We start from the raw sequence: 25,362 nt of genomic DNA on the forward strand, positions 1-25,362 counted from the left end.
GACATAGTAAAGTCTGTGAACACGGCTACCTCACCAATGAACTATTTTATCTGACGACAGAAACATGACCTCAATACGTCCCTATGAACTAATTTTCCTTTATGATTCATGGTGGTTGAGAGCTGGGTCTGGAGACAGACAAGCCTGTGTTCAGACCCCAGAACCACCACTTTCTAGCTGTAGGTCACCCTGGTATCCTCATCCACAGAATGGAGATGAGAGTAGTGCCTGTCTCTTAGTGTAGCAGTGAAAATAAAATGTATGTGAAGTGGTGGTCAGGGTGGCCCGCCCTTCAGTATTCATGTAATAATAACTACTTTTACTATGACCGAAGCCTGGGCTTTGAGTTTATTACCTTCCGGTTACACCATTGATGCATGGCGCACAACGAGAAAGTTAATAACTGTTGTTGGTGAAAAGCTACCACCTTTTCTGGAGTGGGAAACATTTTGCTGGTTAACATCTCAAAAATGAGCTGGAGCTTATGAGCCCTTGGAAACAGACAGTCTGACACCATTACTTAAACCCAAAGAAGATAACGTGTATCCTGTGGATGAAGTCCTGTCCTTTCAGTGACCTGGAGATTTCAGGCAAGGAGAATCCTGCCACCCTGTGGCGGGAGGGGAGCAGGCCCAGGCCGACTTCTAGTTCCTATCACCAGCAGAGGTCTCTCAGATTTTGGCCCGCCTCGGAGTTTATGAGACCCTAGGCCATTGACTTAATTTGCGCCTAGTTCTTCTTCAGATTTGCAATCACATTATCTCGTGGTTTACTGAGAAGGAAGTTAAAGTGCCAGATAGCTTTCTGTATTTTATGCAGTCAGTAGTAGACAGATAATGAATCTGTCTTTAGTGGAACTTGCATGTAAGAAAAGTCTCATAAAATTTTGCATCTCATGTTTCTGTGGAACAAATACTTTTTTTTCAGGCAAATAGTGGTTATGAAAACCACACTTTGCAGGCTTGAGGTCTAAATAGAAGATGACTGAAGAACACTTAATAGAAACCAGGTTTCTGGACCAGATTTCTTTTGGACCAGATTACTTCTAACTCCAGCCCGACTTCTTCAGTATTAGGAAATCAGAGTGTGGGAATCTTAATGGCTGGAAATGGGGAAGAAAGATCCTCTTTGTAGCACTTAACAGGGCTTCTGAGCTCTAAGATCTGTGTATTCATAGGAAGAGAGCACCTGAAAATTATGAACAATATAAAAGACCCTAAATTCTACAAATTTTTCAGCTGTGATTAAAAGCGATCCAGATATCTAAGATATCCTTGGCTGCTATCTGAACTGAAGGAAGAGCTCTGCTCTTTAGGGAGAAAAACCAAGACTCTAGAATCATTTTAGAGGCCTATTAGAAGAGTCAGCGTTTTAGGGGGATGGGCACATGGTGAAATCGTCCATTGCCTCAGACTCAGTCTAGCCTTCTAGCTTAATAAATTAGTGATCTGGGTCTGGAAGAGATGGCAAAAACAAAGAAAATGCACAAATGCTTTCCTCCTTTCCTTTAGGTCTTCTGTTATCGTTAAGAGAAAAACCTCTATACTAAGATAGCCAACAATAAAGCCAACTGTTGATAACAAAAATTCTGGACCACAAGATATATTTATTAACACGGATAGCAATGGCAGACCAAAGGTGGAACTAAGGACTGTAAAGAAAAAAACCCAAAAAACAAAAAACGGTCTACCGAGCAGCAGCATTACAGGTAAAACACCCAGGGCCCGTTAGAACACATGGTCCTGATCGAGAACTTGGGGTGGGGAGGTAGGAGTCAGAAATCTTTTTCAGCCTGATGCTTTTAGTTTCTTAGTGACTGGGATTCCAATACTCTTCTTACCTTTTATAGCTCAAATTTCATTCTTTTTAGTTCTGGCTTTTAAAGAAGATATCTAAGTTGTTGGTGGATATTTTAATATACTGTTTGGAAGTAGTTTTAGTCATAACCTGTTTTAGGTCACTAAAACTGCCCTGTGAAGAAACATTTGATCTTCTGGAAACATTTGCCCTGGTTTCATGCCACGTGAAGGGTCAGAGTTTTTTTGTTTTGCTTTTTAAATATTTTATTTATTTATTTATTTATTTGTCAGAGAGAGAGACAGACAGACAGACAGTGCACAAGCAGGCAGAGGCAGAGAGAGAAGCAGGCTCCCCACCGAGAAACCCGATGTGGGACTCGATCCCAGGACCCTGGGATCATGACCTGAGCCGAAAGCAGTGGCTTAACCCACTGAGCCACCCAGGTATCCCCAGAGGGGGTGTTTTGATTCTTATTATAAATGAAGAAACTAGGGATAAGAGAGACTGATTTGTTCAAGGTCAGCCTGGTGATTATAAAGCTGACTTCCTGAATCATAGATGATTACATCTTCCATCTTACTCTGCTGCCCTCAACCCCAAACTGGATTTAAAGAGAAGGAATGTTCAAGGTGCTTAAAAATAAAAATCCTTACCCCCTGAACAAATGTGTATCCAGGAAAAGAAATCAGCAATCTCAGATTATATTCTTTACTGTCTTCTTCACCTACTTAGGGAGAAAAATCAGATTCCTGTGAGTTTACAATATAAGAAACATTTTCCCCTTTCATCGATTCTTGGTTATGTTGGCAGATTTAATGGAGCTCAAAGACTGTCTTTGGGGATCCAAGTGTCTTCTAACAACATCTCTCCTTCACTCAGTGCTTACAAGAACATTTTGATTGTTCATTCAGAAAATAATTATTTTTAAATTTCAGTCCTTTGTTCAGTCTGACCTCATGATCAACCAGAACCCCGAGCAAGGTATAGTGGTGAGTAGTGTGCTACGGCCTAAGCACACATATAGCAGTTGATCCAATGACTTGTCTATAGACTGGTAGTCTCCCTCCTGCAGCTGTGTCCTCCCTTAGCTGATTCCCAGAGAGCTTTCAGTTTGGCACTCAGTTCTAAGGTCTCAGACTTAGCCCTGGCTGGAGATGGCTATGGCCCACTGACCTTTACTGCAGCGCTTGTGAACTGGTCACACAATCTGTCCTTGCTAATTTTAGTCCTGTCTGGAGACGGGCCTGCTGTTCTGACCCAGAATATTCTGGACTAAAGTTGCCTTAGATGAGTCGCTTCCATTTTTACATATCCAGATGAAAATGGGTTTACAACAATGACTGTGATAAAAAACAAAAGTACCAGACAGAAGTGGCAATTTGGACTCCATTTTGCATGTCACTAAAATTTTTAGAATTAATATCTTGGGAGACCCCAACGTCTTAAGATTCGACTGACACACCTGTATCAATAAAACATTAGCATGAAGTGTAACACTGCAAAATAAAATGTTATGGTGCAATCCTGTTATTGCGTTCGAAATTAGTTTTAAATACTTAAGTATTTCCAGTGTTTACTGTCAGTGTAAAGTTGCTAGTAGTCCATTTTGTGAGATTTTGATGTTAAAATGTTTAATTAAATGGTGGTGATAATGACTGGTAGCTATAGTTTTAATTCGCAACTTTTAGATTCTTTTAAAATTAGCTAACAGGCACTGAAATTTTTGAGGTGGTTGGGGGTTAGCTATTTCCCTACAATCTCTGCAACAAATTAGAAAAGGAAAAAAAATCAAGCCCAGATCAAACTGCCCCACATACAGATTTTAATAAACATTTGCCAACATACATGCAACCTATTCCTTGAGGTCAGTAAAGCCCCACTTCTCTCTTTTGGTAGCTCACCCACCAGTTTCCATGAAAGGCCCATGTAAGACAAACTTGACAATATTTCAGAGGTGAGACTATCCTAATCCAGTCAGCAACAAGCAGCCAGAAGTGTTTGGACAAGATGTCAGGAAGCAAGACCCTTTAGGGTCAAGCCTTAGGCACCAAGCCTAAACGTACAGGCTACAAGCCTCACTCGATTCTTATGTGCTTTCCATGCACACATTTAATCATTCCACACTTCCTGGATATCTCTAGTTTTGCCAATGAGAGCCACTACTATTATCTATTATGTTGATCAACAAGCTATTAATTTCAAAAGTAATACCAACTTGAAACATTTACTAATCATCAAAATCTCTGGTGGGGACTGTGCTGTGGATAGCACAAGCACATGGAACAGCTGCCTAAGGCATCTCTGAGCAGGACACTAGCTGTCACTGCTGGAGACGGAAATGCACGTGAGAGCTGTCTGCTGCCACCGGCTGTGCGTGGAGCCCGACCTGTGTGTGCAAATGCTACCCATGACAGAATTAGGAGAAGAAAGAATATACCATTTCCCCAGTTTTTCTGGATCCAGTAGATTTTGTTTCACATGGGGAGAAGGGGAAGTCAGTGTGATGACATGGAAGGGAAGAAGGGAGAACATTGTTCAGAAAGATTCCCCAGCCTAAACTGTGAACACCTGCCAGACGCCGCCCTCTCAGCAACTGTAACGAATTCTTACCAGCACTACCTGATACACTACAAAAACTCTGTGGCTTCTTATACAAGTGATTGTGTTACAAAATCTATTTTTATTAGAAAAGTAGAATTTTAAAACTCCTTTTGTTTTTATTTTGAATCATTTCATCAATTCTGGGTGGAAGCACACCATCATCAAACAGGAAAAAACATTAAAAATGGAGAAAAAGATTAACTACTCATTCCTGTAGTAAGCACAATTTAATAAGAAAATGAGATAAACTTCAAAAAGGCAGAACTAAAGGTCTTAAAAATAAGATTTTATTTTTCTGTGTGTGTGACACATGAAATGAATGTGCCATCACCAACGCGTCCTGGTCGGGCTGCAAAAGCACTCCCCCTAGCGGACCATCATAGGAATTTGAACAAGTTAAACTAGTAAATTCCTAGGTCAGAGGGAACACACTAAATAGGAAATTGTTAGATCAGTACCTTTCCGTTAGGGTGAGAAAAACTTACATTCCTTAGCTTATGAATTCTAAAGAGCTAAAGAAATGTGCAGCTAAAATGATGGTCTTCAATGTGCAAAAAGTCAATCTTTCCCTATTAAGCCAATATATATTTTAAATCCTTCACAGGTCTTTTAAAATATGTTGGATTAAAATCAATTCAAGGCTAAATAGCTGAAATGACAGTGACTAATAAGATGCTAAAAGATAATCTGAAATGGAGGTTCTTTCATCTAACAAGTATTTGTTGAATAGGTTACATACAAGGCACTGTTGTAGGTACAGAACATACCAGTGAACAAAACCCAAAAATAACTGCCCTGTTTTAAAGGAAAATTATAGTCCTTGAAATTGACTGATTAATTATTTCATAACTAGGTTTTTTAATTTGTCCTGTTCTTGATGTTCATCTAAAAAAATGTGTGCACAACATTTAGTAGATTCATCCATTTTCTTCTTGAACATGTACCACACTTTATAAAACTCCCAACTCTTCTTGCACCTGCCGGCATCCTGAGATGACTTGGGGGGCTCAGAAATTATCAGGGAGTCGCTCTGGGCTCAAAACCCAGAACTGTCCATGTGCCGGAGAGCAGAGCCCACAACTGTTCTGGGGGTGTGTTTTCCTGAAGTGCTTTGCTGAACTACTCTCCAAACCAATCTCCTCTCGTGCCATGTTGCCTATTTTAAGGTTGGGCATTCCAAATATACCCCTTGATGAATGTTTTCGATGAATATTATTCAATGGTTCTTAACCATCAATAGCGGGGGTGGGGATCACAGGTCCCAAGGATTGGCATTAGTGGGCATGGGCCAGGGAGGCTAAATAAATCCTGCAATGGGGTGAATTTTTTCCCCATGAAGAACTGTCCCACCCACAAAGGCCAACAGCGCCTGCCCAACACTGAGTGAGCTGTATCACACGGTACAGGACCTTTATTTATGTAATTTTTTTCTACTAGAAAATAAGCCAGATAATTTTAGTATTTCATTTTATTAAATATCTACATGCCATAAAAACTGATGGAAAACTACCCAAGAAAGTGCAAAATCAATTATTCACTGGTTTTCTCCATGTTGGTTTGGATGAGAAACTTTTATAAGCAAACAGAAGATATCTAATAAGTACTTACTACAGTACTTACTGCACTGAACAGTAGCAGAGAACAAGAAGAAATCCTCTAACTCTGAAGACTGTTTTATATCTTGTTCATTGATTTCTTGAAAATGTGTACTTTAAATCATATAATTACTCAGACTTGTTTGGCAAAGCCTAAACTTCAGAATATCACAGAAGAAATCACATGTAAAAGTAATCACTTCAGTGCAATTAAATACTATTAAAACAAACAAAAAATGCATCCTTCAAAACAGTTGTTGAAACATTAGCATGCATCAGAATTTCCTGCGGTAAAGTTTTCTTAGGCTACAGATTGTTGCCCCACCTCCAGAGTTTCTGACAAGCTTCCAGGTAATGCTGAATGCTGTTGATCTAGGTGCCACACCTTGAGAACCACGTTTACAATATATTCTTCGGAATTCAAACTAATAAGCAATGCCCATACGTTGATGCTTTTTCTAATAGTAAATAAATAAAAGTATATTTCCAGTATGGATTCATCAAACTTTAAATTTTTAGACTCTTGAAATGTCTCACTTAAATAGATTGTTCATCTTGGCTCATGATGAGGAGTTCAAAAGACAACCCCAGGACAGTCCAGTAGTGTGTAATCTATGATTACATGAAAACATTTACTTAACAAATACACAGCAACTCTTAGAGTACATGAACCTTATTCCCATCTCCTTCATGCTTCTTTCCTTTAGAAAACCCAGTCTCCTGGAGATGCTATATACCCAGAATGAGAAAGTGACCTATCATGAATGTTTGGGTGGAGGTTACAGGGAAGACCATACTTAAGACTCTGATTCTGGAACTTCCTCGTCAGGGCAGCAGTAATATTCCACAAAACAGATCTGTCCGTCTTCATTTCTAATCATATACTGTAATGAGAGGAATCCTCGGTTATCTGTTCGAATAGATACCTTACAAGACAGGACTAAGGCCTTTGTAGAAGGTTTCAGTAAAGAAATCTTGTATCTGTAGAGGAGCAAATAAAAAGCAGTTCTTATTCGGACATGTTTGAAGCAGTGCTCATAACTCCAAGTAAAGGACAAAAATTAGCCAAAAACTACCAAGTAACAAACCTAAGGATAAAATCAAATACTTATCCAATTTGCTAATATCTTTTGTTTATAAAATTTCAATCACTGTCACGACCCCAAGTACCCAAGTAAACCCAGTACTTGGGTTTACTTATAAAGATACTATCATATAAAGATACTATTTATATCTTTAGGATGCTTTACCTTTAGCAATGGATTGAAAGTTTTACGTTTAATAGATATGTGATATTCAACCTCACCTTCACCACCAATATATTAAGAACTGACCTGTTGACCTGGGTCTGGTTACAATGAAATGATTCCATCAAATCAGAATCTTTGGGATAATCAAGGTGGGAGCTTCCCGCATTCCCAAAAGTAGATAATCTATAGTTAAAAAAAAAAAAAAAGCAATTCATTTATTCATTGGTCCAACAATAAGCCACATTAGGATCTCAGTAAAGAAGATGCTTCCTTAAGAAGCTCATTCTGGTGAATGAAAGAGATACATAAACAAATGCTCACAATACACTACCAATTATAGTAATAAAGAGTCTCGCAGGATGCTGTGGAATTCAGAAGATCTAGCAACTAATAAACAGCTTTGGAAAAAACCAACCACCAAAGGAATCCAGGGGTGTTTGCCTCAGTTTCATTAGCTTAATTCTACTCTTTACACTCAACGTTTCTTCACCCTTAAATCAGAAATACGTAAAAGGAGAGAGAGTTTGAGGAGTGACGGCAGACCCTGAGTGGAATCACCAGCAAGCCTGGGGTCCTGTTCGCCGTCCTCACCACCACACCCCAGAATTCTGGCTCTTCTGTATCTTACACTGCTCTTTAGGCTGTTGCATGCTTTTCCTTGCGTGGCAGGATCAGCAGTTTGTGTTTAGCAATTTGTTAATGTTTATGTTTGTTTAATCTGCAAGAATTTTTCGATCATTTGTTATGGGGTTAACACATTGGTAAGTACTGTGTGAGCACAGTGACAGAGGGCCTCGGTGCTGGTCTTCCTCAGGTTCCACCTTTTCTCTCCTCTAACTAACCTCTTCTCTGAGCCATCTTGTCCATAGCCAGCTTGGATGATGCTCTCACATCTCAACTGCCATTCTAGACTGACATCCTGAACTCTATGTCCAAGTACTCCCTAGGGTCTGAGACACCTCAAATTTAACAAATTCAGAAAAAAAATGTCAACTCCTAGTTCCCCACCACCAAATCATTTCCCATACGGGAGATGAAAGATATCAAGATCTACCTAGTTGCCTATGTGGAGAGATCCCTTAGGTGGGCATCTCTGAAATATACTGTTTAAGTGCCCGGAATTTTAATTCCCATCAATGCTTAAGTAGAATTTCCATTTTGGTTAATATTTTAACCAAATTTTGAGCCAAATTTTTAACTGCCGCATGATAAGGGCCTGCTGTTTTTCTAGAGTAGATGTAAAAAGAACACACCTCTCATCCCTTATGTATTTTTAGCTCCTTTATTCTTATTCTTTATTTTTTAATATTCTGATGTAATTCAAAAGAAAACTATTTAAATCCCCTTTCCAAATTGATTCTAATCCTGAAAATTTCATAATTTGTTGGTTCAAAACATTAGGAGCAACTTGAGAGTTTCTGACATTGTATTTCTGCTGAAAATTGCCCTCCCTTAGGAAGCTTGTAGCGATTAATTCCCCCCTCAGTACTCAGTACTGTTCTCTAAGCGTCTGTGTGCATTATTTTGGTACTTAGTGGCACACAATTCTGTTCCTTCTATGCTGTTTCACTTATATTTTCTTCACCTTGATTTTAAGCCATTCCTTTCCAAAGTGCTTAAAAAGGTAGCTATGCACACAGCAGGTGACTAATAGTGAATGAACCATGTATAAAAAACATTGGCTTCCTTTTGCATCCTATACTAACTTGAAAGGGAAGAAAAAGATACCACATGATACAAACATCTTTGCCAAAAGTTTAACCCCAAATTTTCCTCGTGACGTCAATCTATAAGCAGTAAGCGGTAAGCAGTACAATGAAAAGACCACTAGTTTATGAAGTAGGAGACAGGGCTATTCACCTACCAACCAACACTACCTAACTATGAAGCTTTAAATACTGAGTGATTCTTCCTGGACTGCAGGTTTCCTGATCTATAAAAGTATGAAGTAAGAGTAAAAGCTCTCTAAAGATCTGAAAACTCTAAGAACCTGGAGAATGAAAGTTCTGCATCCTAAGCAAATGTGTAAGCAGGGAAAGAAAGTAAGACTACAGTATTAATTTTCATTGCCCTGTGTTCAAGTACCTGAAATAAGGCTTGTCGGGAGACATGGTGATCTGTAGCACCTCACTTGTCATATCCAATTCAGAAAATGCTTCACGGAGCCCCTCTGACTGCAGAATAATCTTATTGATAACATTGGTGCTGCAGAAATCAAAATCCAGAGTCTCCTCAGGCTCCTGAGTATTGATTTTACAGACTGTCACCACTCCTCCTTCTTCCAGAAATAGCATCAAAGGGTAACCATAACCTTGGTAACACATCCGAAGTGCAGTTAAAGTCCCTGCAATGAAAATAAATCATATGTTGGGCTCAGCTTTATAATGCAGGTTCCACTTCTCCTTAAATGATACATAAAACTCCTGAAGATTATTTTACTCTGCCCAATTTCTAGCACATATGTATGCATCTCTTTCTAAAAAGGGATCATATTTTCCCTGATAACAGTTACATGTAGGCAATTCAAACGATAACTAATAAAACTGGCAAAGGAAACAAAACATAACTCTTTGAAATCATTTTCCAGCTTGCCAAAACACCTCAGAAATAGCTTACTGATTTTATATATGTATAATTTCCAGGATGGAGATTTTACATGGACCAATACTGCAAGTAACAGAATTACTGCAGAACAAGCTATGCTCTTTCTCAAAGGTGCAAGGTGTGCAACAGTGGACTACTTTGATATTGTCAGTACGATAATATCAGTGTATTCATTGAGATAAGGATCCTTCCAACCTTTCCTTTTGGGAGATAGTATGTACATTTCCTCAAACTAGGAGAAAAAGGGTAGTTAATGGTGGTGTGGGTTTTAACACTATAAACCACTAGAGAGAAGGAGGAATAGGACTAGACATTCTAGCTCCTTTTCTCCTTCTGGATGGAGAGCCACCATGAGGAATGAGGGAAAGCAGATGCTTTTATGAAAAACCAGCTAGGGAATGCTGCATTAGGAAAAATATATGATAATAATGGAATTTTCAGTACAAAATTAAAATATATTTTCTAAAGAACCACACTGAGCTTTCCCTAGCTAATCTCTAGATTCCTGAGAAATAAAATCATTCTTTGGGGGATTCCTTGTAATTTTATATCCATAGCAACAGAATTCACTAGTCCTAAAAAAATATATATATTTTAAACATTTCAGGAGATAGACAATTTATAAACAGGATTAAAGAAATAACAGCAAGCCCATTTTGAACACAGTAAACTAGGTGTGAGGAGAATTGGTTTCTCTCTTTCTTGGCCACTAAACCGTAATCCTGAACAGGTTAGAAAAAAAAAAAGCATTTAATACATATTTTGCAATGTTCAAGTTAATTAACACATATTCAAAGTCTTCTCTTGGTCAGTCCAAATTTAAAACCCCCGAACTTCGTAAATTAAAAAATTACTATAAATACTTTTGTAAATAGGAAAAGAACTATAGTTTCTACTATACTTTCTATTAATGTAAAAAGTTAGAATCCATGATTGTGACTAGTGAGAAATGAATTTGCAATTTCCAAGATATGTTTCTTACTTCTAATAACCTTTCCTGTATTTTTCTGAGCATTTTCTTTTTGTCATTATAATAAAATGGCTCACCTGGCATAGGACTTGATCCGAAAATTGATAAACAGTCTAAAAGGACAGTTAAATTTATTCGAAAAGTAACAGATTCTTCCTGAACTATAAACTCTTGAAATATTCCAGCCTGTGAAGAAAAGTAAACATGAAAGTGCATATATATTAATGAAAACTCACAGACAAGGTTCTAGATTTCTGTATTTTAAAAATAATATTGTGCTGATCCCATGAAAATAATTTCTGATTACCCATCAAAACATCTTCAGCTTTTTTTTTTTTTTAAAGATTTTTTTTTTTATTTATCTGACAGAGATCACAAGTAGGCAGAGAGGCAAGCAGAGAGAGAGGAGGAAGCAGGCTCCCTGCAGAGCAGAGAGCCCGATGTGGGGCTCGATCCCAGGACCCTGGGATCATGACCTGAGCCGAAGGCAGAGGCTTAACCCACTGAGCCACCCAGGTGCCCCACATCTTCAGCTTTTTCAACTATTACCATTAGAATGCTACTACTCAGTAATTAAAGGTGTAACTGACTTCAGTACCATGCACAACTTTATGAAAGGTCTTTGACCTAGCTTCTTAATCTAAACTATTGCCCACAGGACTTTCCCTTTTCTCATCTTTTGCCTGTCAACAGTGCTAAAGTCATCTGGAAAATAGCCAAACAATTTGATAATGCATGAGTGATAGCAGTTTTCAATTTCTTTTGAGGACGGGAACCATGTCTTATCTATCCCTCTATATAAATGTTGGATTAGGGGCGACTGGGTGGCTCAGTTACTAGTGGCTGCCTTTGGCTCAGGTAATGATTCCAGGGTCCTGGGATTGAACGCCCCCATGGCATCTGTCTCCCAGCTTAGCAGGGAGCCTGCTTCTCCCTCTCCCTCTGCCTGTCACTCTACTGCTCTTGTGTTCTCTCTCTCTCTCTATATATATATATCAAAAAATAAAATCTTAAAAAATTTTTGGATTAAATCTGAAATCCTATCTGAACTATACATATATTGCTTTGTAAGGGCACATTATAACCAATAAAATGGAAATACTGGTCAAGAGCATATACTGGAAACAAATGTTTGGGTTCTTATCCCAACTCAACCACTTGCCCACTGTGGGACTGTTGGCAAATCACTTAAAAGATGCCTATTTCCATACCTGAATGAAAGCATTTGCTTGCACACACTTTGCATTTTCCACTGTAACCTTGATTCCGTTTTTAGTAGCGAAGCACGTAGCATGCTCTCGGAAATGAATAGCCTTCAAGATAGTGGAGAGATTCCTAACGTTGTCAAGGCTGGCCACTAAGCTGTAGTCATTCTCGTCTTGGATCTGTGGGGTTAGGAGGGGCATCGTCCACTGCACATTGGTCCCAAGGGATGTTCCCGGAGCCAACACTTGCTGCCGAGGAACACGAAACACCTGATGAGATTCGACAATCAAGCTCCGGTCAATGCGGGCAAGGCCCGCGATGTCAACCCTCGCTGAGGCGAGGCCTGGGCATCGAACTCCGCCGGTGGCACCCCATTTCTGCCTCTTCGACTCTCTGTAACTTTGGGGGAAATTACTCTTCACTCTAAGCTACGATTTCCTCGCCTTTAGTAAGGGGCCAGTAACACAGAAAAAGTAGTGAACAATGAGAACAGGTAACTAACGAGGTAGCTCTACTGGGGGGCGGTCCCCCCAAACTTGGATTACGTGGCCCCGCTGAGTCGGGTTTGAGCTGTCCGGCACCCCTAACCTTGCCCCTAACAGAACAGGCGGCGGAGGGCGGCCCCCATTCTTCGGGAGATCCTGGAGTCCCACACAACCCCATTCCCCAACCCGTCAAGAGACGGCATCTATTTCGTGACCCCGGGATCCGGGCACGGAAACCTTACCTTTCCAGCGGGATCCGGACGCCCGAGAGCCCTTCGCAGCCAGGTCACCGAAGAAGCCAGCCGCGCCTCTCAGGTAGCTTGGGGAGAAAATGCAGCGGATCCCGCCACTCTTTTCAGACCAGACAGCCACCTCGGCCACCGTCACCACAGAGATAGAGGCGGCCTAGAGAGCCGCGCATGCGCCATCAGAAACCGGAAAAAAGTACCATCGAGCCGGGGGACTGCGAAGCCGAGCGCTCTGTACCATAGAGATCGGAAAGGGGAGCGAGCGGCAGAGCCGGAAGGAAAGCCGAGACCTGAGGCGTTCAGGCAAGATGGCGGCGACCAAGAGGAAGCGGCGTGGAGGCTTGGCGGTTCAGGCGAAAAAACCAAAAAGGGATGAAAAAGCTGCCAAGCAGCCAGCTAAGCTGCGCGACATGGCAGAAGAGGTGGAAGAAGAAGAGAGAGACCGTATCCCAGGCCCCGTTTGCAAGGTAGAGCTTACATCCAGGTTACACCTGCAGCTCTACACGCCTTCCCTGGGACTACCTCCCTGATAAGTGCTTTGGTAATTTCCGAGTAGCCTGTTACCGGAGCTCGGTTTCCGCTCTCGTCCGGGTCAGACAGGCTACCGCGCTTAGAGCTAGCTCTCATGCACGTGGCCGTCTTCTGGAGGCAGCGGCCGAGGAAGCGCGCTGGCTTCCGAACGGTTCACAGGGAAGCAACCTTTGGGGTATTCAGTCCCAGTGTTGTGTCTTCTGATTACTCCATTTCCCCCATTTGGGGTGGTATTACTTTTCCTTAAAGTTAGTTCTCGCTATTGAGTATATATCTTCCAATGGCTACTAGTCCCCTTATTCCGCCATAGTTAGTTTCTGTCATTCTGGGATCCTGAAGCTTGTCAGGCGGTCCTTTTTAAAAAATTGCTGCCCTTGGGATAATGGCTTTGACTTGTCTGATCAGGTTTTTAACTCTTAAGGGTTGATGAAAGCTAGACGAGGTAGAATGAACTTTTCTTGTATTCAAATATTTTTATATACGTCAGGTACTGTCCGAAGTTAGGTTTCCTCTGGCTTTGGGATTCTAAACTAGAATAGGACTTTCTTTCTGAAGTGTTGGGAGATTAGAAGAAAACTTAGGAACGCATGTAAGTTCATGGTTTGTATTCAGAAGAAGGTGAACACAAGTTGTTGGGCCTAACTTCCATTCCGTAAGCTAGATCCAGTACTTTGGAGACAGAGGTGGTCTTTGATTTGTTTCTGCTTTTGATTCTGTTTCTACTTTCCTGCCCCTTAGCATTGTACTCTAGCAGGTAGTAGGTGATAAATGACCATCTGTGGTGGAAAGCACTAGGAAAGGAGTTAGCTCTGAGGAATGAAAGATGAGTTTAAATTCTAGCTCTACTGATAGTTAATGTCCATGTTTTGAGCTCTTTTGTCATCTGCAAATTAAGAGGAAGAAAATGTGCTTTACTTTTTGTGAAGAATAAGCTGGACTGCTAGAGGATTTTCAGTAAATGTTAGTGCTCCCACTCTTCCCTTAACCTGGAAGGAAATACAATAGTATCTATGACCTGAGTCATTGTATGAAAAATTCTCTGGAAGTACAGAATATAGAAATTACTTTTACCCTTGGACAGTCATGTAAGGGATCATGAAGGATTTATTCCTTGAGTGGATTTCAAAGTAGGGGCACATTTCCAGTATTCAGTATTCAAAAATGAGAGGGAACTGTATGAGGGCAAAGAAGAAAAAGTGATCAAAGGCATTGATGTGGAGGAAAAATGCTGAAAATCTAAAAAATAGAGTCAGATTAGCTAAAAGGGTTAATTTAGAGCAATAGTGAGGTAGAAATAGAAATATATTTCAGAATCCAGTGTTAAAGCTATGTCATATTGGAATTTGTTTAGAAAATCCTGGTGGGTTAAGGATGTGATTGAAACAGTGCTTTAAAAAGACTAAGCTGGGGCGCCTGGGTGGCTCAGTGGGTTGGGCCGCTGCCTTCGGCTCAGGTCATGATCTCAGGGTCCTGGGATCGTGTTCCGCATCGGGCTCTCTGCTCAGCAGGGAGACTGTTTCCTCCTCTCTCTCTGCCTGCCTCTCTGCCTACTTGTGATCTCTCTCTGTCAAATAAATAAATAAAATCTTTAAAGAAAAAAAAATGCTCTAGGTAGTATTTAAAAGAAAAAAAGACTAAGCTGGTGCTAGTCCACCAGACCTTTTGGAGAAACTCTTGTCCGGGAAGGCTAGCCATTTTAGGAGATTTAAGATAATAAGAATCTGAATGCGGGCACTGTGAATAGGAAGGCATTAAGAGAAATTGAAAGAGAAATTGACAGCATTTAGTAGTGCCTATGATATAGGAGAAACAGGCAAATAGATAATTCAAAGCCAGGGGGATAGAAATGATGGTTGCATCATTAGAAAAACAGGAAACTTACTAGATTTAAGATTTAGTATTCTAGAGTTGAATTTGAGGTATTAAGTCAAATACTTGGATTATTAGGAGTGGAGAGAGTTCCTTACCTTTCTATAGATTTGACAATTGAATTTATGGAATGATTATGAGAACTCTGTAGTGAGAGACCTGAAACCAAAAGAGGACTAGGAAAGAGTTTTTCAAGTCAGGAGGAGGAATCGGAGAGGTGGAAGAAGAAAGACCAAAAATGAAGAAAGTCAAGGAAGGTATTTCTGGGAGGGAGCCGTGGTCAGTAAATACCACTGAGAGATTGTCAGAATTGTTTAGCCTGTTACCTGGAAGTTTTTAATGAATATTATTGTGTCTCTACATACTTACATACAAGGAGTTAACTTTTCATTGGCTGTGTTATTTTATCAGAACCAGGGGCTATCTTTAGCTTGTTTTTTAGGTAGGGGATCTAAATTTTGAATATTAAGATAAAATGGGGACTTTTCAAGTTTACTTTTTTGCATCATCACATGTTGCCATGATGCTTTACCATTTCTATCCTATCCTATATGACAGATATGTTGTGTTATCTGTCATATAGAATAGAAATGGCAAAGCATCTCAGTAAGGGTTTTATGCTGTTCTTGCCTTTGTGTCTTTATTGATTTGCTTGCTTGTTGACTATCTTCCCACATAAGAACAGTGGCTGACTTCATTAGAAAAACAGGAAACTTACTAGATTTAAGATTTAGTATTCTAGAGTTGAATTTGAGGTATTAAGTCAAATACTTGGATTTGACTAGTAAATATTAAATTAAATATTAAATTAAATATTAAATTAGTAAATATTAAATATTTAGGATTGCAGTAAATATTAGTAAATATTAAATTAAATTAATATTAAAGTTTTCTTTTGAAAGGAATATTGACTGAGGAGTTTGTTCTGGGTTCAGGCGTGGAAGGATTCTATGTATAGTGAAACATCTCAGTTCTCTGAATTACACATATGGGAGAGAGGCAGAATTAAGGATGTAGTCTTGATACATTAGAGGGTGTGGCGTATTTAAGAACTAGGTACTTCTAAAACTATCTTTAAAAAAAAAACAAGGTATGAGTATGAGATTTAAAAATCTTAACATTTTCTTTTTCTTTAGGGCAAGTGGAAAAATAAGGAACGGATTCTTATCTTCTCTTCTAGAGGAATAAATTTCAGAACGAGACATTTAATGCAAGACTTGAGAATGTTGATGCCTCATTCTAAAGCAGGTGCCTTTATATCATACGCTTTTAATATTCTTATTTATAAACTTGTCTCTATATTCTCACTTTAAGTCATTATTTAACCTTGTCACTTGTTCAGCCTAATCAGGTAAAGAACTCTTTTGCCTTAGAACAATGACAAGATTTTTTTAATTAATATTTTGTTAGATATACTTTATTCACTAAACATTCCCTTCACTTTCTTAGATATCCTAGTTATCAAAACATTTCCTGAAGGTCCAGGAATGCCTTAATTGTAATGTTCTCAGAGGTCATGATCTGGTTGTTGTTCTAAATAATTGAGGACTTCGTGTAACTGCATTTTTTTTTTTTTTAAGTTGGCTCCATGCCCAGCATGGAGTCCAGTGCAGGGCTTGAACTCAAAGCCCCAAGATCAAAACCTGAGCTGAGATTGAGTGTCAGATGCTTAACCACTGAGCCACCAAGCACCCCACTATCTGGCATTAAAAACAAACAGAAAAACCTGTTCGTATTAAAAAGTTAATGGGCTGGAGTGGGATTTCAAGCACCTTTAATTTGGGGCTCAACCTACGTCTAAATGCCAATATATTCTCTTTAGCAGTGGTGTATCTTGCAGGCAAGTGAAGTTTCAAATTTAGAACTGTGGCAGTACCCTCACACAGCTGTTTTTGTGCCTGTGTTGGGAGGAGTTTTGGCTTTCATTCTAGGTTATAGCTTTGTTCCTTAGACCACTATTTCTCAAACTGGGGTCTGCTCTTATATCTTCATATCTCTGAAACTCAGAAAAGATTTAACTTATATTGTTGCTTTTTTTTTTCTGTGATAATCTGAAAAAGTTTTTTCAATCCATTTCCTTCGGTTCAAATTTTGGTTTCTTCAGTGAGTGTTCCTTAAACTGCAATCCTAAAACATAGTTCAGTTTGTGAAAATGTTTCCATATGTGAAAGGGACCTACACAATATGTAAAGTTGATGAGAAACACTGCTTAGATCATACTTTATGATTCTCAAGAACTATTCTCTAGTCATTTTTATAAAAAATGAACAAGATTTTTAAAGAGGTCATGTGTTTTTAGGTCTAATAATTTTGAAAATTAAATCTCTTTTAAATTGAAGATTGTAAAAACATTTAAAATACTTTTTTAGAAAGCATGTGTGATATGTTTGAAGTAGCTTTGAAATTTTTTATTTACTTTCTTTCTTTCTCTTTATAGATACAAAAATGGATCGTAAAGACAAGTTATTTGTCATTAATGAGGTAATTTTAGATAGTAATTGAAGTAAAATATTCTAGGAACTCTACTTAGGAATAAAATATTTTGGAATACTAAAGATTGTTCATTTAAACAATAAGTTAGTTATTCAGTGACTGTTTTTTCCCTAATATTTTTATTTATTTATTTGACAGACAGAGATCACAAGTAGGCAGAGAGGCAGGCACAGAGAGAGAGAGAGAGGGAAGCCGTCTCCCCGCTGAGCAGAGAGCCCGATGTGGGGCTCGATCCCAGGGACCCTGGGATCATGACCTGAGCCGAAGGCAGAGGCTTAACCCACTGAGCCACTCAGGCGCCCCTATTCAGTGACTTTTAAATTGTTTTGTAAAAGGTAACTCAGATTTTTCCTGACTCCAGTAATCTGCCTTATAAATTTTTATATACTCTCTATATCTTACAGTTTGAATACTGTCTGTTTCTCACTATCTGAGTCTCATAGTGATTCAGAATATGTTATTTCTTGATCATTCTTGTATTTGTCTTATTTCACCAAACATTGAAATTTCTGGAAGACAAGGATTATATATTTTTTTCTCATTATATATAATACAGTGCTAAATTTATAATGGGTACTTAATATATTTTTCAAAGATTTTTTTTATTTGACACAGAGAGAGAGCACAGGTAGTCAGAGAAGCAGGCAGAGAGAGACGGGGAAGCAGGCTCCCTTCTGAGTAGAGAGCCTTATGCGGGGCTTTATCCCAGGACCCTGAGATCATGACTTGAGCCGAAGGCAGAGGCTTAACCCACTGAGCCACCCAGGTGCCCCTATAATGGGTACTTAATAAAAACTATCAACTTGTACAAAATAAATAAAATGTTCATTAAATATTTTTAAAACCACACATTTTAGAAAGTATTTTGCTAGTATTAAAGGTGAAACACGTGGTAATTGCTCTTAAGACACTACAAGTTATTAATAGGTTAATTTTTGAAGGGTTGTTGAAGATACTAAATTTATATTTTAAAGCTAACTTTTAAAAATTTAGAAGAATTGTGTTTTAAGATCATTTTCTTTCGTGATTAGCAAGGCTTCTTTTATTCATTTAGCATGGATTTTTGAACTTCTGTTATAAATGGCCTTATTCTACTGCTGCGGAAACTGTTTAACAGAATAATGCCCCCTTTCATCCAGTGGAGCTTACATACTAATGGGGGATTCAGTCCGTGAACAAGTATAATTTCAAGTGAAGATAGGTGAAAAAAAGTTATGAGTTTCTAGCAGTTGAAGCTTGACTAGGAAACAATCAACTTAGTGTTGTTGTTTGTTCTAAGACCAATAAGAAACAAAAATATTGGACCTAAGAGTTTTTAAAGCTGTTAGGTTTAAAGTCTCAAGTAGTTGAGGTTGATGAGTACTATATTAGGTAGTTTATGAATGTTAAAGTAGTATAAGCCTTCAAGATGTTGAAGTTTAATTCAACTTGAAATATGTTTTGAATGCTTCTGCCTTTCACCAGTCCCTTAGTGATTTCACAGAATGGAAATCACAGAAATGATAATACAGATTAGGAAGAAAAATCTTAAATTTCTTGAGCTTAAAATCAAAATGCTAAAGAGTTAAAAATAAAAATAATCATTATATTGGATGTAGTTGGCTCTTGAAGGACTGTATTTTCCTAAGATTGATAAGGCTAATTTTAGTGTGCCTTACCCCTCAGGTATCTTTTTTTGCTCTTTGGGGATTGTATGTGGGAGTATGGTTGAAGATAGAGGCTCCCAGTAAGCAGAAGAGAGACCAGAGTATCTAGTTTACTTTAGTATACCTAAGGGAAACTTTAAATGTTTCTTTTTGTGAAATTACCTAGATTTAGACCTTTGTAGCCTATTAACCTGTTTAAGTACTTTTGGAGGAATATAGGTATTAATTGCTTTTGTTCTCATTTTTACTATCTACTTCATTTTTTCATACTTTGTTTAGGTTTGTGAAATGAAAAACTGCAATAAATGTATCTATTTTGAAGCTAAGAAAAAACAGGATCTCTATATGTGGTAAGATAATGTGTTAAGGAAGATTTAGGTGGAACTGTTCTTGTAAATGGACTTATTCTTTTTAAATCTCTTAGGGTATAGACTCCTTTTAGTCTTTTACATAAAAAGAAGGGGCCAGGGGATGAAGCAAATTCATTTGGTTTCACAAAAGTTGAAACCTTTAAAGAAAGTTAAATGTGTGGATGTTACAAACATGGTATGGTGTCTTTTATTAAACTGAGGTAGTAAGAATTTACTACATTCTAAATTCTAATTAGTTGAAAAATTTCATATTTTTTAGGCTTTCAAATTCACCTCATGGGCCATCTGCTAAATTCCTCGTTCAAAACAGTAAGTTGACTCAGTTTAAGACTTTTTTTAATGACAAAATTGAAAATGCTCTTTTGAGACAATTGTGCTAAAGTTATAACTACTTTTATTGGTGTATTTTTTTCTAGTCCATACCCTAGCTGAACTAAAGATGACCGGAAACTGTTTGAAAGGTTCTCGGCCCCTTTTGTCTTTTGACCCCGTAAGTTTCTCATTAGTGTATGAGGTCTAATTTTCTTACTCTTTAGTGAATATGGTTTGTAATTCAATTTATCAAAAAGTCCACAATTTTAAACAAAACACTGCTGTTGTCAAATAATATGTTCACTTTATCTTTATAGGCTTTTGATGAATCACCACACTATACTTTGTTAAAAGAACTCTTAATTCAGGTAAATATCTTTTCTAGAAAGTATTTTCAGTAATATAAATGTGTGTCTCCTTTGGACTTTTTGTTAATTTAGCTATCTAAAACATACATGATATGCGCTAGAATAAGACATTAACTTTTCTTTTTTCTTTTTTTTTTAAACTAGATCTTTAGTACACCACGATATCATCCCAAAAGCCAACCGTTTGTGGACCATGTATTTACTTTTACCATTCTGGATAATAGGATATGGTTTCGGAACTTTCAGGTTAGCTTTAATTGATTTTTAATTATACTTTGAAATGAAGTGGGGTATATAGCATCTGTAAAAGATGCAAATAATAAGTTCTTTTGTTTTAAATAGTTCTTTGCCCTCACAGACTTGTAGCAGTTAACTGCTGTCTCATACTTTTCCTACTTCTCTACTTAGTTTTTTCCAATGGCTATCAGTTGGTTTTGGAGTAAGGGTTTGGTAACAAGCAACTATATATTCAGTAAGATATAAATTTATCTCTAAAAAGGTTAGAATCTGTAGGTGGAGGTTGTTAAGACTTAGAAGAACATGATCTCTGTAGAATGCATTCAATGAGAACTGTGAGATAAGTCATACAGTGACTTGTTTAGGAGGAGAGGTGATTCTGGAAAATTGAAGGAGGAGTTTGGCAGAATAAGAAGTCAGAAAGGTAGAGAGGCGTGCTCGCTTCGGCAGCACATACACTAAAGAAAGAGAGGTGGAAGGAGCAGCTTGTGAAGTAATCTGGGCTCTTTCCTGCATGTGTTATGTTGGATACCCTGCAGTGTGACTTAAACATAGCCCCGCAGCCTCTGAGGGCAGACATACCTGAACCAACAGTGTTGTGTTTGTATTTGTAGCTCAGAAGTTGCCTCTTAATTCCACAATCAGAAGCCATTCAAAAGTAAATTTGGCCATATATCCTTTTATATACCCTTTAATCTAATTTGAATTAGACATATAAATACAATTTGAGAGGGGTGCCTGGGTGGCTCAGTCCTTAAGCATCTGCCTTTGGCTCAAGTCACTGATCCCAGAGTCCTGGGATCAAGCCCCGCATCAGGCTCTCTGCTTCTGGGAAAGCCTTCTGCTTCCTCTCCCACTCCCTCTGTTTGTATTCCCTTTCTCTCTGTGTCTCTACCAAATAAATAAATAAAATCTTTAAAATAAATAAAGAAATACAATTTAGGAATTGACTTACATTTCGAAAGGGTTATCCATAGGGTACTTTAATGCAATTTGTTACAGTGGTAGCAGTTTTAAAAACTCATTTAACCACAGTTTTTCAAGAATATGTGTGCTGTGAGAAGCAAGATAAGGACCAAGTTGAAATTACTAAATTTTGAGAGAACACCCTGGAAAAAAGTTAGTATTTTCTTGTGACAACTACCTGTAACTAGTAATATATTTCAGAAAATACTGAGAATTTGGCACTTGCCAAGTTTCACTTCCACCTTAATTTAATTGGTTCTAACTTCTTTTAGGCATATTTGTAATAAGGTTATAGCCAGTGTAACTTTGACGAATAGTATATCCAAACTAAAATGTTTCCCTTTTATTAAAGATAATAGAAGAAGATGCTGCTCTTGTAGAAATAGGACCTCGCTTTGTCTTAAATCTCATAAAGATTTTCCAGGGAAGTTTTGGAGGACCAACTTTATATGAAAATCCTCACTACCAGTCACCAAACATGGTAAGCTAATTTTGTTGTTCAGTGGTCCCTTGACGCCCAGAACTTGCTGGCCAAAGTGATTCTGTCAAGTGATTTCTGTTAACTGTGAAACTAATTTTTTTTTTTGCTGCATACTGTCTTGCAAATTAGTTTTCTTTTTAATGACAAGAGTGAAGGGAAAATAAGTCTCACAAGTGAATGTCCATATGTAGTATGTTTTTATTTTGAAAGCATCTGATATTTTTGTTGTCTTTAGCATCGGCGTATTGTAAGAAGCATCACAGCTGCAAAATACAAAGAGAAACAACAAGTGAAGGATGCGCAGAAAATGAAAAAGAAAGAACCAAAGACTATTCTTCCACATGATCCCACTGCAGATGTTTTTGTTACACCAGCTGAGGAGAAGCCAATAGAAATACAGTGGGTAAAGCCAGAGCCCAAAGTCGATTTGAAAGCAAGAAAGAAAAGGATTTATAAAAGGCAAAGAAAAATGAAACAGAAGATGAACAGTGGGAATGCAAAATGAATCAGTGGATAACTAACTTTTCAGTAATTTTATATTTATTTTGTATTCAGTGTGTAAATACATTTTATTATCCAGGACTACCTTATATCTTACTAGTGTGGCAATTTAGACAAAGAGATACCAAATTAAAATTTGTGGCTTCAGTGGTGTGTATGTTTTTCTGAATGTCACCAAAACTCATCAGTTCATTTCTGTTTTTCTTTTCAAAGCTTGTTTGGTATTACTGAAAATTCAGCACACTTCAGGTTTAGGCTTGCTTTCTTGGATTAAAATTTTGGATTTAGCGAAGCTGAAATTCAAACAGATTTATTGGGTCATTATTACTTGTAAAACAATGAATTAGGTACTTAGTTTCGGATGATAAAGTGCAGATAGATTGGTAGAAAAAGCATCTTACTGAGAGTCCCTGAGTCCCAATGAATGAGGCCTTGGAAAAGCCAATCCTTGATCTTGATTTCTCACCTCAAGAAAGTACAGTAGGATGTCTGGGTGGCTCAGTCAGTGAAGCGTCCGCCTTCAGCTCAGGTCATGATCCCAGGGTCCGTCCATGGAGTCAGGCATCATTGGGCTCCCTGCCCAGCAGGGAGTCTGCTTTTCTCTGTGCTGCCCCCTAGAGTAGGTGTGCGCTCTCCCTCCCTCTCACAAAAATAAATACAATCTTAAAAAAAATTTTACAATAAATTTTAGGTTCTGAGAATCAAATGAGTTAATACGTGTTTGGAAGTATTTGTAGATTATAGATTTAATTTAGAAGCAGTGGGTATAAATGATAATTTAATAGTAAAAGGAAGAAAAGTGGAACAGTAGTTGGAGGGCACTAGAATATTGAGTTGATATTTGAGTTGCTCCCCTAATGAAAGAACTGAGGTGAAGAGCACTGGGCTTACCCTTCTAGAGGTCAGTTAGTAGGAGGGAAAGACAAGATTCTGGGTGCTAGTGGCTGTGGACAGGTAGGTGGCCGCTGAAGAGACTGAGAGATGTGCACATGTGTATATCATGTGTTTGGTGTTCTGTGACCCACTTATTTTTATATCCTATTAATCACTTCCTCATGTCTTTATTATACATGACTAATAATTGCATCGTATTCTACTCTGCTATACTGTACTATCTGTCCCTTATGGGATATTACAGTATTTCAGGTATGGATGCTTATGGCAAACATTTCTTGACATAAATTATTTTGTACCACCTTGTGGTTTCCTGTAAGTGGAACTCGAGTGAAAAGATGCCCCCCTAAATATTGTACTTCACCAGAGGTCAGTGTTCATCTATTTACTTGTACCCTTGTATAGTGAAATAACTTTTGTCAGTTTGGTAGGTTAAAAAAAGAATACCCTTTTTTGGGTAGATACTGGTTTTTCTTTTGTGACTAATCTTGTTTTTGTGTGGTAGTTATCTTTTACTAATTTGTAAGAACTCTTCTATGGCAGGATTACTCTAGGTATCTTTCCTAGTTCCTCAGTTGTGTTTTAATTTTGTTTATTTGGAATCTGTAGGCAGAACAATCAATTTTCCATTATATTTCATTTTTTCTTAATTTCAAAGAAAGGTCTTGAATGTAAAATTAGGCCACATTATTCTGAAATAGTCTAAATTAGGCTACTTACCTTGAAATCTATACTAATCAGGTAATTCAGTTCAGAAGTTCACTTTAAGTACTTGTGCATAGCTAGTGAAGGCCAATTTCGGTAAGTGCAGGGGGAGAACAAGCTTGTTTATTTAAGCAATTGAAAATAGCCTGGGATGAAAAGAAGCTGTATTCAGGATTTGTATTTAAACACCCACATCCCAAGAAGTTAATTATAGGTTATAAAATAGACTGGCTCAACAAGTTGTTTGAATGAAGACCCAAACTTTTAAGATTTTCTGAGGTGTGTGTCGTAGAGTTTTAGTGGCATTTCTTTAACAATTTTGATGATCAGTTTCTACATATTTTCCTGTCCCAAATTACTTCCCTTTCACGATCATATGTGTAGCTCATTTGAATGAGAATTCCTTTTTTTTCAACTCCTGTTCATTGAGAAGTCAACTTGTTCAATAAAGGTAATCCCTTAAACTGAAATTCATATCCAGTGTAATTGTCTCTATATTTCTTTAACTGTTAACAGGCAGAAACAATTTCCTCTTCTCTCAGGAGGAAAAATGCAAGTGACTCGGGTTGTAAGCAAAACCAGATGCAGTTGGAGGAAGAAAGATTCTATTGTTTGTCACTTTTTATCCTCCTACCCCTAGCCCCATTCTCAAATGGGGAAAGTTTCCATTTTCACCTTTATTCAAACTTCTCAGTCCCTATCCATTGTCAATTTACAAACTAAGATGGTGTATAGTATCTTCCTTCTTTGAAAAAGAGGCAGGTGTGTGAGTAGGAGTTGGTTGAACAGTGGTGTGTGGAGAAACTTGATGAGGTTTGGGGTTGGTTTTGATTGTGCAGTGGGCAGGGTATTAGGGAAGCAAGGAACCACCTTGTACAATAAGACGTTAGCAATAGAGCCAACCCTTTACATGTGGTTGATAAAACCTACACCTAACAACTGACCTATGTAAACATTCCACATTACAGTGAAATATATTGGTGTATCTATTAAACCAATGTATTTTAAGGACAGTTAGGATACTATTTTGACACCTTATCAAATTGGAACAGTTGTACGGATCTCCCATGCTGTAATAACGGTGTGTCGGTTCGATCAACAAAAACTGGTTAAATACTATACCCTAACAGCATTCTTAACAATCTAGGAAATGCAGGCTTAGAAGCCAGAAAGTGTTAGTGGATGGGTCAGCACAATTTTATTCATACTGGTGGTAAAACATTTGGTAT

General features: G+C 38.1%; 3 protein-coding genes across 7 annotated transcripts in view; 2 read left to right on the top strand and 1 right to left on the bottom strand.

The window, feature by feature from the left end:
• The window catches only part of TTC23L (tetratricopeptide repeat domain 23 like), a 55,387-nt gene extending 51,341 nt beyond the window's left edge, over positions 1 to 4,046 (top strand). For 2 of the 3 annotated variants that reach the window (XM_059173764.1, XM_059173765.1), the window contains exon 13: positions 1,512 to 4,045. The gene's annotated coding sequence lies outside the window, so the exon portion shown is untranslated. Of the gene's footprint in view, positions 1 to 1,511 lie in introns of all 3 variants that reach the window. The other variant, XM_059173766.1, reaches the window with a different exon arrangement.
• A 620-nt stretch (positions 4,047 to 4,666) lies between these two features.
• On the bottom strand, positions 4,667 to 12,954 carry RAD1 (RAD1 checkpoint DNA exonuclease). Of its 3 annotated transcripts, none has more exons than XM_059173770.1 (6): positions 12,754 to 12,954; positions 12,032 to 12,274; positions 10,898 to 11,006; positions 9,332 to 9,590; positions 7,331 to 7,429; positions 4,667 to 6,880 (listed from the first exon to the last, which is right to left on the bottom strand). In XM_059173770.1, exons 2-6 carry the CDS (start codon positions 12,224 to 12,226, stop codon positions 6,874 to 6,876), a joined length of 669 nt encoding a protein of 222 aa, XP_059029753.1. In that variant the 5' UTR covers positions 12,227 to 12,274; positions 12,754 to 12,954; the 3' UTR covers positions 4,667 to 6,873. The 3 variants fall into 3 exon arrangements, with proteins under 3 accessions (XP_059029753.1, XP_059029751.1, XP_059029752.1); XM_059173768.1 differs by having other exon boundaries at positions 4,667 to 6,977; XM_059173769.1 differs by having other exon boundaries at positions 4,667 to 6,977; positions 12,032 to 12,295.
• A 66-nt stretch (positions 12,955 to 13,020) lies between these two features.
• BRIX1 (biogenesis of ribosomes BRX1) lies at positions 13,021 to 24,603 on the top strand. The gene is made up of 10 exons (XM_059173767.1): positions 13,021 to 13,226; positions 16,296 to 16,407; positions 17,597 to 17,640; positions 19,578 to 19,648; positions 19,929 to 19,978; positions 20,086 to 20,159; positions 20,299 to 20,349; positions 20,494 to 20,595; positions 21,905 to 22,033; positions 22,269 to 24,603. Exons 1-10 carry the CDS (start codon positions 13,068 to 13,070, stop codon positions 22,536 to 22,538), a joined length of 1,062 nt encoding a protein of 353 aa, XP_059029750.1. The 5' UTR covers positions 13,021 to 13,067; the 3' UTR covers positions 22,539 to 24,603.
• Positions 24,604 to 25,362: the final 759 nt, after the last annotated feature.

Source organism: Mustela lutreola, chromosome 5, assembly GCF_030435805.1.
Source record: "Mustela lutreola isolate mMusLut2 chromosome 5, mMusLut2.pri, whole genome shotgun sequence".
NCBI lineage: Eukaryota > Metazoa > Chordata > Mammalia > Carnivora > Mustelidae > Mustela > Mustela lutreola.